This window comes from Protomyctophum parallelum (assembly GCF_964188405.1).
Source record: "Protomyctophum parallelum genome assembly, chromosome: 18".
Taxonomy (NCBI): Eukaryota; Metazoa; Chordata; class Actinopteri; order Myctophiformes; family Myctophidae; genus Protomyctophum; species Protomyctophum parallelum.
Genome location: NC_139716.1, coordinates 31,183,740 through 31,196,515, shown reverse-complemented (window position 1 = coordinate 31,196,515; position 12,776 = coordinate 31,183,740). Strand labels below are relative to the sequence as shown.

Below are 12,776 nucleotides of genomic sequence, written 5' to 3'. Positions count from 1 at the left end.
CCTTCGCTCTTCCATGTTTTACCCTGCCTGCTTCAGTTGGTCCTCCTATGGGCATGTCTTTGGACCAGACAAACAAGAGGCCCCCTGGATATGTCCCCTCTTGGAGACCCCCGGTAACCTCTCCAGAAGAGACCCCCTCCTCACCTGCTCCTCTCAGCCCCTGTTCTGTGCCCCTTGGCCAGGCTCAAATTCCCCCCGTTCCCCCTCCAGTTCCTCCCAGAGCATCAGAGGCCATATCTTCCCTCTCTGACCAAGATGCAGGTACAACATCAAAAAGGAACCAACATGTTCCTTCTTGATTAGACTCAGGGAATGTTCAACATTCCCTGAATCTATTTGCTTTGTACTGCAAAGTGTACACCCCAGCATATGGCTCCCCCAGCTGGTAGCTTTCATTAAAGCATTTGAACCATGACTGCTTGTTGCAGGTCAGAATGTTCCGCTCTTCTGTGTGTAAAATGGATTTAAACAAATATCTTCTTTTTTCTTTTTCCTTAGAATATCAGAGGCTGTTAAGCACACTGACAGAGGAGGATTACCCATCAACCACAAGTGAGCATATTATTGCTTCAACCTTTCCCTTTGTATTTATGGTCACATTTGATTGTGTTTGCTATTATGTTGTGCTATGTATGACTCAATGGATCTCTAAATATGTCACTGTCCAGCCACTGAACCCGGACCCACTGGAATGGTCAGCAGTCAAAGGCCTTATGAGAAGAGGAGCATAAGATCATCTGCAAGGTAAGTGAACAAACAAAAAAAGGTGGTTGCTATTGTTGATTGCGGATGTCTTTCATGCATGGAGTGGTGGATGTGGCCTTAACTGCATCATCTCCATTGAACATTAACACATTATTGTTAAACCACTATTGTAACCATATAATCATACTGGGCCAGACTCTAAAGTCATAATACAAACATGCTACAAGATGATTAAAGACCTCTGTAAAAATGTGTCTGTTATGTCTTGTTATTTTCATTGAGTGATATCAGATATCAAAACTATTTTTATGGTGCTTTACGGTGGATATCACTGAATCTCCTTTTCATTTATTTGCCGTAATTGGAGGTTAGACACATTTCGGAAGTTTTGCTTACAGACTCATGACTATAGGGTATGTTGACGGTATGTGACTTGGACTCACTCAGCAGTTCGCTTGCATGGCTGCTTGAAAAATAGCCATGACTTATATTAAAAAACGCATTTATGCCAAATGTATAAACAAAAACTATGCATCTGTTTCATGTGGTTAGTGGTGATGTGTGTGAGTTTGTTATGCTGTTATAATGTTGGAGGATTACTGCTGCTTGGCCAAGAACAGTGATTTTTTTTCATCCATTATGTGGCACTTGACTGGTATGACTACCTGCTTGTTTGATTGGAAGTTTTGTCTGAAGTAAGCTTAGCTACTAGTAGTGTTAGTTGGCCCTTGAAATAACGTAGGGTGTGCGCACCGGGAGAACACTCACGTATTAGTTTGTATTGCATAGTGCGCTATATCTGAACACACCCGTAAGTTATTTTCCCTACTACTCATATGCATGTGAGTCACATGGAGCTCTATGATACACTTTGACTGAGAGTTGGGGGTCACTACCTGGATTTGACTGCTTAGTGTTGCATAGATTTAATCTCCTCCATTGATCTCGTAAATTGTGAGCTTCATTTGTTTGACCGCCAGCCCTGAGAGGCATGACCTCTCTTCTGTCCTTTAGTCCCAGAGCACCTTCAGCCCCGGGGCCCCAGTATTTTGAGATGCCAAACCCCCCCAAGAGGCATCAGGCAGAGACAAAGCCGACAAGGGCTCTCCCTAAAGGCCCACCACCAACATCCCGGCCACTGCCCCCTGCACCCGAGCAAAGGCCTGGTTTTCCTGAGAACGTGTCTACTTCTGCCCATCAGCCTTTGGTCAAATCGAAGAGTCACTTGACCAAGATGTCCATAAAGTTAGGGACTCCTATAGCCCAATCAAAGCCTGTTCACAGTACGATTGCTGTCGCTACACAACAAAGTACGATGGTTGTCTCTCCCACCAGCACCACGCTAACTTCCAGACCAGTTAACCCCATCTTGGCACACTCGCCAAAAATAGCTCAAACCCTTGAAAAGGGCACAAAGCAGAGAATTGGAGTGGATATGAAAGATGTTGTCCTCAAAGGGGGATGTGAAGCTACACCTATGGATGTGGGGTAAGTGTGGTGTTTGGTCATTGCATACACCACTTTCAAAACTGATTAGTTTTGATCAGATTATAGACAGAGAGGTTCCTATATTGGTGTGATCACATGAGTTCTATAAGTAAATATGTTATTTTGGATATTAAAAGCAAAATTAATTGTCTTGTAGTCTTGCTCACGAAACTCATGATTTTGGAGAAGCTGAGCTTTTTGGTCTGACATCCATCCTTTGGTGTCCCTTGTCCCTTCAGAAATGAGAGGTTGGCTAGCTTGGCACTGGCTCATTCCAGAGGGGTCAGTTCTGCATCGATGAGCAAGACCTCTGATAAATGCCCACAGTCCGAGAAGCCAAAACAAGAAGTCCAAGAAGTCACACCTACTGTTCAAAAAGCAGTTGTCAGCCAAACACAGATGGAAAGTCTGGCTACCTCTGTGCCAATTATTCCAAGAGTAACTGCTGATCTCGGTCTCCGCCTCCCCTCAGCACCCCCAGAGTCTAGCATAGACAAACTGGAGACACATGTGATACAATCTAATGTGAACCTTGCACTCTCTTGCACAGCAGTTTCTTCCAATGTACCTGATTTGGCATCTAAAGTGGTTGTGGCGATAGAGGAAGCTGAAGCTGTGGTTTCACGTGAAGATGAAATAGCACTCTGGGCAAGCACTGGGCAGAGAGAAAACCAGCCGGTTTTGACTCCAAGCTCTGTTGTTAGTATAGAAGAAAAGTATGAACATAAAACTGCTCTGGAAGTTGTCTCATTTTGTAGGCAGGAAAGCTCTGTTTCTGGCATACCATCTACCTTAGAGCCTAAACTTGACACAAAAGATAGAGCCCCATGTATGACTAAACTAGTACCAACATGCCCACTGCGTTCCATCATTCATGGTTTGCCATCTGTAGAGCAGTCACAAGTTGTAGCTTTGTCTGTTGATAAGAAAGTACTGTTGGAGAAGTTTCTCTGTAATAGACTGGCATTGGTCTGGCTTCTGGATTGTGCTAGTGCACATTATGAAGACAGTGCAGTGATTGCAAAGATGGTGGACATGACACCATCCTGCCCCAGATCTGCCAGTATTCCTGGATTCCCTTCTGCTCCAAGGAAAGAACCAAATATGGCTAACCTTCTACCAACCTGTCCCAGAGTTGCCAGGACTCCAGGTTTACCCTCTGGGGGATCAGTGATTATATCTCAGACCTGGGTTGTGGACAGATGTTCTCTCTGGAGGAAACCATTGCAGATAAGAGAGGGGTGCATTTCACAAATGTCTTTTGTTCAGGAGCATACTGTGAATGGTGCTGAAATGAGGAATGCCATGGTGGCCATGTTGCCAACATGTCCTAGAAGCACCAGCATGAAGGGGTTTCCTTCTGCATTCTTACAGAATATTGCACATACACCAAGTATGGTAAGCCTTCTCCCTGCATGTCCCAAACAGACTACACCAAGTATGGTAAGCCTTCTCCCTACATGTCCCAAACAGACTATTATTACAGGCATGCCATCTAGACAAATATTGAACACACACAATGACAGCTGGCACACATTGAGCAGATTACCTGTAGACAGACCATTGAGAACACATACTTGTCTGGTTCAGGACAGGTTACACAAGGATAAGCAACATGTAAAGGATATGGTAGATATGCTACCATCTTGTCCAAGGAAGGCCACCATCCCTGGCTTCCCCTCTGCACCTAGAAAAGAGCCCAGCATGGCTAACCTACTTCCTACATGCCCCAGAGTAGCCAGCATTCCAGGTCTGCCTTCTAAATTGTCTGTTTTACTTGGAGAAGAAGGTTGGAGTGTGGATAGATGTCTTCTGAGGCAGAAGCCTTTGAGGGAGAGAGAGGGACTTAGTACAAGGATTTCTAATTATCAGGAAACCACTTACAAGGATCCTGAAATGCTGAAAGTCATGGTAACAATGACGCCATCTTGCCCAAGACAAGCTAGTATGCCAGGTTTCCCCTCCGCACCAAGGAAAGATCCTTGCATGGTTAACATTATGCCCACCTGCCCCTCCGCGCCAAGGAAAGATCCTTGCATGGTTAACATTATGCCCACCTGCCCTAGCCAAACAAGAGTCTCTGGGTTACCTTCTAAAGAACCATTAAGAGATGAACTCTGGATCGTTAATGAACATCCATTATGGGAGAAGCCACTAAGGAAACATGTTATGTTGTTTCAGATAGTTCCTTTCAGTCAGGGTAGCGAGAAAGAATTGTTGAACATGGCAGCTATGACTCCATCTTGCCCAAGTAATGCAACAATCCCTGGTTTCCCTTCTGCACCTAAAAAAGAGCCCAAAATGGACAAGATTCTGCCTACGTGCCCCAGGGTATCCAGCATTTCAGGTCTACCTTCTAAATTGTCTGTTTTACTTGGAGAAGAATGCTGGAGTGTTGATCGAAGAAGTCTTCTGTGGCAAAAGCCATTGAGGGAGAGAGAGGGACTTGGTACATGGTTTGGTAATTTTCAGGACACCACTTACAAGGATCCTGAAATGCTGAAAGTCATGGTAACAATGATGCCATCTTGCCCAAGACAAGCTAGTATGCCAGGTTTCCCCTCTGCACCAAGGGCAGACCCTAGCATGGTTAGCATTATGCCTACATGCCCCAGAGTATCCAGAGCTTTAGGTTTACCATCTAAAATGTCTGTTACACATGGAGAAGAGGACTGGAATGTAGGCAGAGGTCCACTCTGGCACAGACCATTGAAGAATAGAGAAGGGCCTTATTTACACATTGGTCATTATCAGGACCCTCTCATGTTGAAAGTAATGGCAACCATGATGTTAAATTCAGTAGCCATGTTACCTTCATGTCCTGAAAAGACTGTTATTCCAGGTTTCCCCTCAGCACCCCAGAAACTTGCACCAAGTATGAGGCTTGTACCAACATGCCCTAAACGAGCACAGGTTTCTGGCATACCATCTATACATCTAATTAATTTTGAGGACAAATATTGGCAGGCTCTGAACACATTAGTTAAGGAAAGACCATTGATGAAAAGACAAGCTTGTATAGTGCAGTGGGGTTCAAAAGACCAACAATTCTTGAAAGGCATGGTAGATATGTTGCCATCTTGCCCCCCAAAAACCATAAGTCCTGGCTTTCCTTCCGCTCCCAGACAAGAACCCTCTATGATAAATGTTATGCTCTCGTTCCCCAGCCATAGTAGCATGCCTGGTTTGCCTTCCAAAAGGGTCTGTTTGACGACTGACAATGAATGGGTTGTAGGAAAATGGCCAGTGTGGCAAAAACCATTGGAGAAAAAGGAAGTACACATTATAAATGTTCCTTTCATTCTTGATAAGAACATTGCTGAAAGTATGGTTGCAATTTCACCAACATGCCCAGAGAAGGCCATTATACCAGGCTTTCCTTCTTCTCCCAGGCAGTTATTGGCTAATGTCCCCAGTATGGTGAATTTACTGCCTACTTGTACACGGATATCTAGAGTGCCGGGAATGCCACTTATAGAACATACTAAAGCAGCCGAATGGCCATTGGATAGAAAGATGTTATTATTCACTAGACACAAGAATACTGAAGCTATGTTACATTTAGAGGATGTTGACTCCCACTACTTTGATAGTGAAAGGGTCAGAAATATGGTATCCATATTGCCATCCTGCCCAGGAAAGTCACGTTTACCAGGTTTTCCATCTGCACCACATCAGGTAGTGGTGGCTGATATACCAAGTATGGTCAGTCTTCTGCCTACTTGTCCAAAATGTTCTACAATTCCCGGTGTACCGTCCAGATGTCCCATCGAGTCAGACATTTGGCATATGAATAAAAGGCCCTTTTGGGAGAGGACATCAGGTAAAGCAAAAATACATAGCATTATACATGGCCAAAGGTCAACGCATGACAAAGCAATGTCTAAAATTATGTTGTCGATGTTACCGCCATGTCCCAAGAAATCTTGTATTCAGGGAATTCCCTCTAAGTTACTTTGGCACGGGCAGGCAAAAACAGTTACTGTGAAAGGTACGCCAAACATGCAAAAAATGTTACCTACTCTCCCAGAGCACACAAAAATTCCAGGTCTGCCTGCAAGACATCTGATGTCTGGACACTATGACTGGAATGTTGCCTGGGAGAAGGAGAACCTGTTGAGTAGAAGACAGGGACATGCTTACCAAGATTATGCTGTCCCGGAAATGTCCTTGAGAGACAGAAAAGCAATGCTCAGTATGCAGCCATCATGCCCTCAACAAGCTGCCATCCCTGGATTTCCTTCTGCTCCACAACCACAAGCTGTGGATGTCATGCTGGGGAAAGAGCCAGACATGGCACGTCTGCTGCCAACTTGCCCAAGAAAGTCTTTTATAATTGGTTTCCCTTCAAGATGTTCAGTTATTGTTGATACTAGAGAAACTAGGTCAACTGTAGAGACTGATACTGTACTCTGGGAGAAGCCAATAGACAGGATAGAACAGTTTAGAGAATGCAGCCCAATTCAGGTCTATTATGATTCTATAGAAAAGGATGTAATTAAGGAAATGGTTTCTCTCGTCCCATCTTGCCCAGCCATTGCTCTCAGCCCTGGCTTTCCATCACTTCCACAGCGTAAAGTAGAAATACTTCCAAGTATGGCAAGTATTGTGCCATCTTGTCCAAAGAAATCCCCAATTATTGGGATTCCATCGATTGATAGGAGTGGCGTGGCCTTAAAACCAACATGCCCCAACAAGGCAACAATTCCTGGTTTTCCTTCCTACCCACGACCCAATGAATCGCCAACTTCCCTAATGCAAATGTCCTCTGCGGTTGTTTTGCAAGGTTCTAGCTTGGTAGATGATGTTTCAGCACAAGAAAGAGACATTGGTATTGGATCAATCAGGGAAAAGACACAGAGAGAGATTACAGGACATGAAGACACAGCAGTCAATAGGTCAGGTGATCCAAATACTTTCATGGCCATAGAACCATCTCCATCAGGAGATGCATGCCCAACGGATTCAAATGTTCAGGGCATTCCAATCTCAGAGAAAGAAGACAAGGACATTCAATATATGCCACAGTTTACATTGCCTAGCCCACATGCTCCACAGGATGTAACCATAAACTCACAACAAGTAGATCAATCCAATGACTCAGAGAAAGTAAAATCTGAAGGTATCACAGTGTTGGAGGGGCAAAAGGAGGAATGGGACTTGTGGACACAGAAAGACACTCAAGAAGTGGGCATTCAAAACAAAGGGTGAGTGTGTAGGAGAAGATTATACACAGTACCTTCAATGCTGAATGAAATGTGTTGCATTGAACTCTGTGATGTCAGTGGAATGGTGTCTGAAAAGCCTGCCTTTCAATTCTGTTTTCAGCCACTTGCACTGCAGAATGTGGCACTCCATTCCTGACATGCCATTATTCTTGAGTGTTAAAGAGAGGTGAGAGTGGTGCTACCGTAGTTTGCATGGGAATTGAGGCTGTTGTTTCGGCTGTTTTGCATATGTAGTAACGCTTTTGCACCATCCCATCCACATCTGACTGACTCTAAGTTATTTTTGTATTCTTTGTGTGGTTTATGCTTGTGGTCCACCTCAATTATGGTTGGTTATTTTTTCCCTATTGTTCCATTCTTTCAGCCTCTCTGGCCAATCTCCCACTCAAGAAAGACAGACATCGCTATATGATTTGGGAGCATCTGTTGACAAAGAAGCATATATTGAAACGATTGCTAAGGAACATGTCTTAGTGCCCCTAGAGGAGTCATGCAGAGAACTTACAATAGAGAGTATTTCAGAGTCAGGCACCATGATGGATGGTGCTTCTGCAGTGAATGCTATAAGACACTCCAATAGTGGGTAAGTGTGAGAGCCCAGTGCTTGGCCTCACCATTGTCTGTGCATGATGTCACATCTGTGTTGCATATTGTACTGTAGCTGTTGAAGTGAATTCTACCGTCTCTTTGATCATTTCTGGCATTGTTTCATTTCCAGAATTTGAAATGATGAGAAGTATTTTATATTATTATTATTATTATTATTATTATTATTATTATTATTACATAATGTTTTTGTAGCACAGCTACACCAACACAAGATTATTGGCTGCATGGCAAGTGGTAGTACATTAACTTAAAGGGACACTATCATGCTGTTGGAATGCATTTCAGTTGATTGTTGATGTTACAGACATCTACAGAGACAACAATATTTATGATGCAATCCATATTGGTAAGATAAGATCTTTATTTGTCACTGTATGAGACATGCAATGACATTTCATTTAGTTCATCCATAACACACAGTAGTATCAACAAGGAAGAAATGTACGTACAATTCTGACCTACAATCCTTTCTCTGTGTTTCTACAATTTCCATGATGCATTTTGGGGAGGCATACTATCATCCGACAGAGCATTGCTCTGAAGGAGCAATGCTCTGAGGTGCGCTGCGGGTCGGGAGAGGGTTGCGGTTAGGTTTAGGTGTCTGCCCCGGGGGAGGTTAGGGTTAGGGTGAGGGAGGAGGTAGGTTGTCGTTCGGACCAATGCTGCACTCTGCATTTTGTGCACAATCATTGACCTGGCATGCAAATAAGGCAATAGCACATCTACATCTTTCACCTGACTCACATTTTCTGATTTCTGTCAAGAAGTCAAGATTACTACTGTATTTTGCCATAAGCACAGTGAACAAGGACAATGTTACAGCCACTGAGGGAGGGCAGAAGCTAAACAAAACATATATTACAGCAATATTGCTGGGTTAAACCTTTCAGCACAATTTCGGTGGCATTACGCAGAGACATAAAAGACTGCTCATTGTTATGTCTGCAAATGGAACATTAGCCTGATAACTAAATATAATTGTGATAGTGTCCTTTTAAGGAAATATACCACTGTGTTTTATTCATGTACTGTATGTACAGCATAAGTTCTGGTAAACTTTGGTCCTATTATGGCCTCATCACGTTTTCAAACATACACCGTATGAGAGTGACTTTGATTCCACTCTCTTTTTAGACACGAAAGCATGGTTTCACTGCTGTCATCATGCCCAGCCGTTGCCAGTGTACCAGGGTTCCCATCCACCCACATACTCACTGCAGAGCAGAAGCTAGAGGAATATCATACAGACAGAAGTGTACTTTGGGAGAAGACATTGAAGGCGATCACAACACTCAGTATGGACCCATCCGAAGGAGAAGTAGCGAGAATGAGAGGAGTGGTTAACATGATTCAATCTTGTCCCAATGCTGCCACCATCCTGGGCTTCCCTTCTAGAAAGACTAAAACTGATGGCATAAAGACAGAGAAGGAACCAACCATGGTAGAGCTGCCATCAAGAACATCAGATATACTGGGATTCCCTTCCCTTGAAGATGATTGGTCAGTTGACAATGCCATCATAAGTGAAAAGACTATACTAACGATTGACTCTTCTCCTCATTTGGATAAACTACTATTAGATACAGAGCTAACCAAACATATGGTGGCTATGAAGCCAGTCTGCCCCACCGTGGCAAGCATCCCAGGTTTCCCATCTTCAAAGACACCTGCCATTGAACAGACATCATGCACTCAACAAACTGGTCTCAGTGTAATGAGTACTACTGAGCCTTCAAGACAGCCCATTGAAGAAGAAAAGGATTGGCTCACAGATGAGCCACAGCAGTGGGCAAAGGAATCAAAAGAGAATGTTAAAGGAATGGTTCAATTTCCAAAAGAAATTCCAACCTCTGTGCCACAGCCCAGCATAGTTGATCATGGACCAAGCATGGTAGATCTTCTGCCATCTTGCCCAAGAGTATCCAAAATACCAGGTTTACCATCTACTGAGAGAGCTAATTATTATACATCTTGGACTTCTGATCATGAACCCTTTTTGGAGACTAAAAAGATGATGAAACCTGTTTTTGAAGACATATCGCAAAAAAAGAGAAGTGAAATGAAAGACATGGTAGCTTTAGTACCCTCTTGTCCAAAAGACTCTTGCAATCCTGGTTTCCCTTCAGTTCCACAGCCAAGTGTAATATCTTACAGGCCACATATGGTAAGCCTCTTACCTACTTGTCCAAAGGTATCTCGTGTCATAGGTGTCCCATCATTATTGGAGGTTAGTAGCAAAAACTGGGCAATAGATCAAAAGCCTTTATTGAAAAAGCAGATCCAAAATAGGACAGTCCAGATTGAAGATATAGCAGATAAAGAGGGAATGAGAGGAATAGCTTCGCTTGTCCCATCATGTCCAAAAGAAGCTCAAATTGCAGGATTCCCCTCTGTGCCTCAACCTAAAGTTGTCTATTATGGACCTAGCATAGTCAACCTTCGTCCATCTTGCCCTGCTGTCTCTAGTATGGCTGGTTTTGCTTCCACTCAAACACCTGATTGCAAAGACTGGAAAACTGATCATGAGCCATTGTGGGAGATGCCAGTCAAGAAGAGGAATATATTATTACCTGACAACTTTGAAATAGGAAAAGAAATAATGGGAATGGTCTCACTTGTTCCTAGTTGTCCCAAAGAATCCTGCATACCTGGCTTCCCATCTGTGCCACAACCCAGAGAGATTTATTTCTGGACAATGCCAAGTATGGTGAATCTGTCAAATATATGCCCAAAGGTTTCAAGTATACCAGGTTTCCCATCTCTCGATATGATGGGGAAAGGGTGGACAGTGAGCAAAGAGCCATTATGGGAACGACAAACTAAAATGAAGGAAGTCTCATTGACGGACACATCTGAAAACGTTAAGAGGGCAATGGAGACAATGCTCTCTTTGGTACCATCCTGTCCAAAAGAAACGCGGACCCCAGGATTTCCATCTGTTCCAAACCCTACAACTGTGTATTATGGACCAAATATGGTCAACATCCTCCCACTGTGCCCACGAGTCTCCAGTATACCAGGTTTCCCATCATCTCTCGATATGATGGGGAAAGGGTGGACAGTGAGCAAAGAGCCATTATGGGAACGAAAAGCTAAAATGAAGGAAGTCTCATTGACTGACACATCTGAAAAAGTTAAGAGGGCAATGAAGACAATGATCTCCTTGGTACCATCCTGTCCAAAAGAAGCACGGACCCCAGGATTTCCATCAGTTCCACACCCTACAACTGTGTATTATGGACCAAATATGGTTGACATCCTCCCACTGTGCCCACGAGTCTCCAGTATACCAGGTATCCCGTCTATAGAGGGAGATACAAAAGTAGTCTGGATTGCTCAAAGGGGTTCTTTGGTGAAGAGGCCACTAAAGAAGGAAGAAGTTACATTTGACAGACCATGTGTTGTCAATAAGAACACAAAGAATATGGTTTCTTTGGTTCCTTCATGTCCAAAAGTAGCTAGTATTCCTGGTTTTCCATCAGTTCCAAATCCTAAAGTTATGTATTATGCCCTAAACATAGTTAACCTGTTCCCTTTGTGCCCAGAGGTATCCAAAATACCTGGATTCCCTTCAATTGAAGTGGGCAAGGGAGATGGGTGGCCGACTGAAGACGATTCATTACTAAAACCACCAATGAAGCATCAAGTGATGATTGATAGTCCACGAATGGATGTAGACAATGCCAAGAACATGTTTTCCATGACACCGTCTTGCCCTGCAGCAGCAAGAATTCCAGGTTTCCCCTCTGCTCGTAGATGCAACATGTTGAGCCTTGTACCAGTATGTCCCAAACGGTCCAGTTTCCCTGGCTGTGTGTCTACTGAAGGAGGCACAGCACTGCAGTGGCTTGTTGATCCTAAGCCTTTATGGGATACGCTTCAAAAGAGAACTATCTTTGCAATAGACAATCCAAGACAAGACAGAGAAATAATAAAAGCAATGTTGGCCATGTTACCATCTTGCCCAGAAGCATCCAGGATTCCTGGGTTCCCCTCAGCGCCGCGATCCAAATCAACCACGAATCCTAGTATGACGAGTCTTGTGCCTTATTGCCCCAGAACTTCGAGTCTCAGAGGTTTCCCATCCATAACTGAAGTCTCAAGCATAGGCTGGTTGATTGAACCAAAGCCTTTTTGGGCAAAGCCTCAGAAGAAAGAATTAGAGATGATGATCCTGCCACTTTCTGCTCCTGACCGTCCCTATAGTTACAATGTGAAAAGTATGGCTGCATTACTGACATCTTGTCCAAAAGAAGCTCGCATGCCTGGGTTCCCCTCTGCTCCAGTTCAAAACAGACAACCAAACATGGTTAGCTTATGTGCTTCTGCACCATATGTTTCAAGTATTCCCGGGTTTCCATCAGCAAGGATGCTTAGTTGTACAGTTGTAGAGGCACAGGATTGGAAAACACTCACCAAGCCACTCTTTGAGAAGCCAACAAATGAGAAGAAAGTTGTTCTTGCATATAGTTCAGCTGAGAATAAAGATGAGATTAAACATATGGTGGCAATGGCTTCATCATGTCCACATTTGAGCCGAATCCCTGGCTTCCCACAACTAAACCCAGTACAAGAACAAACAACAGCTGCTACATTGCTGTCTTCTATTGAAGAATCACATTCTCAAGACGCACCTCCTATACAGCCGATTCAGCCATATCCCAAAGAAGCAAGCATTATTGAAATCCCCCCTGTACCTGTTAGCAGTCCAGCTACAGCAACAGTATATGGTGAGGGAGATGTCTT

General features: G+C 43.7%; 1 protein-coding gene across 12 annotated transcripts in view; it reads left to right on the top strand.

Moving 5' to 3' along the window:
• ehbp1l1a (EH domain binding protein 1-like 1a) overlaps nucleotides 1–12,776 on the top strand; it is a 56,804-nt gene that overhangs the window by 24,446 nt on the left and 19,582 nt on the right. For 5 of the 12 annotated variants that reach the window (XM_083789084.1, XM_083789088.1, XM_083789087.1 and 2 more), the window contains 8 exons: nucleotides 37–261; nucleotides 499–552; nucleotides 669–744; nucleotides 1,720–2,193; nucleotides 2,433–7,400; nucleotides 7,522–7,587; nucleotides 7,786–8,004; nucleotides 9,165–12,760. In XM_083789084.1, coding sequence (XP_083645210.1) covers nucleotides 37–261; nucleotides 499–552; nucleotides 669–744; nucleotides 1,720–2,193; nucleotides 2,433–7,400; nucleotides 7,522–7,587; nucleotides 7,786–8,004; nucleotides 9,165–12,760 — 9,678 coding nt within the window. The remainder of the gene's footprint in view (nucleotides 1–36; nucleotides 262–498; nucleotides 553–668; nucleotides 745–1,719; nucleotides 2,194–2,432; nucleotides 7,401–7,521; nucleotides 7,588–7,785; nucleotides 8,005–9,164; nucleotides 12,761–12,776) is intronic. The other 7 variants (XM_083789082.1, XM_083789081.1, XM_083789086.1 and 4 more) reach the window with 6 other exon arrangements.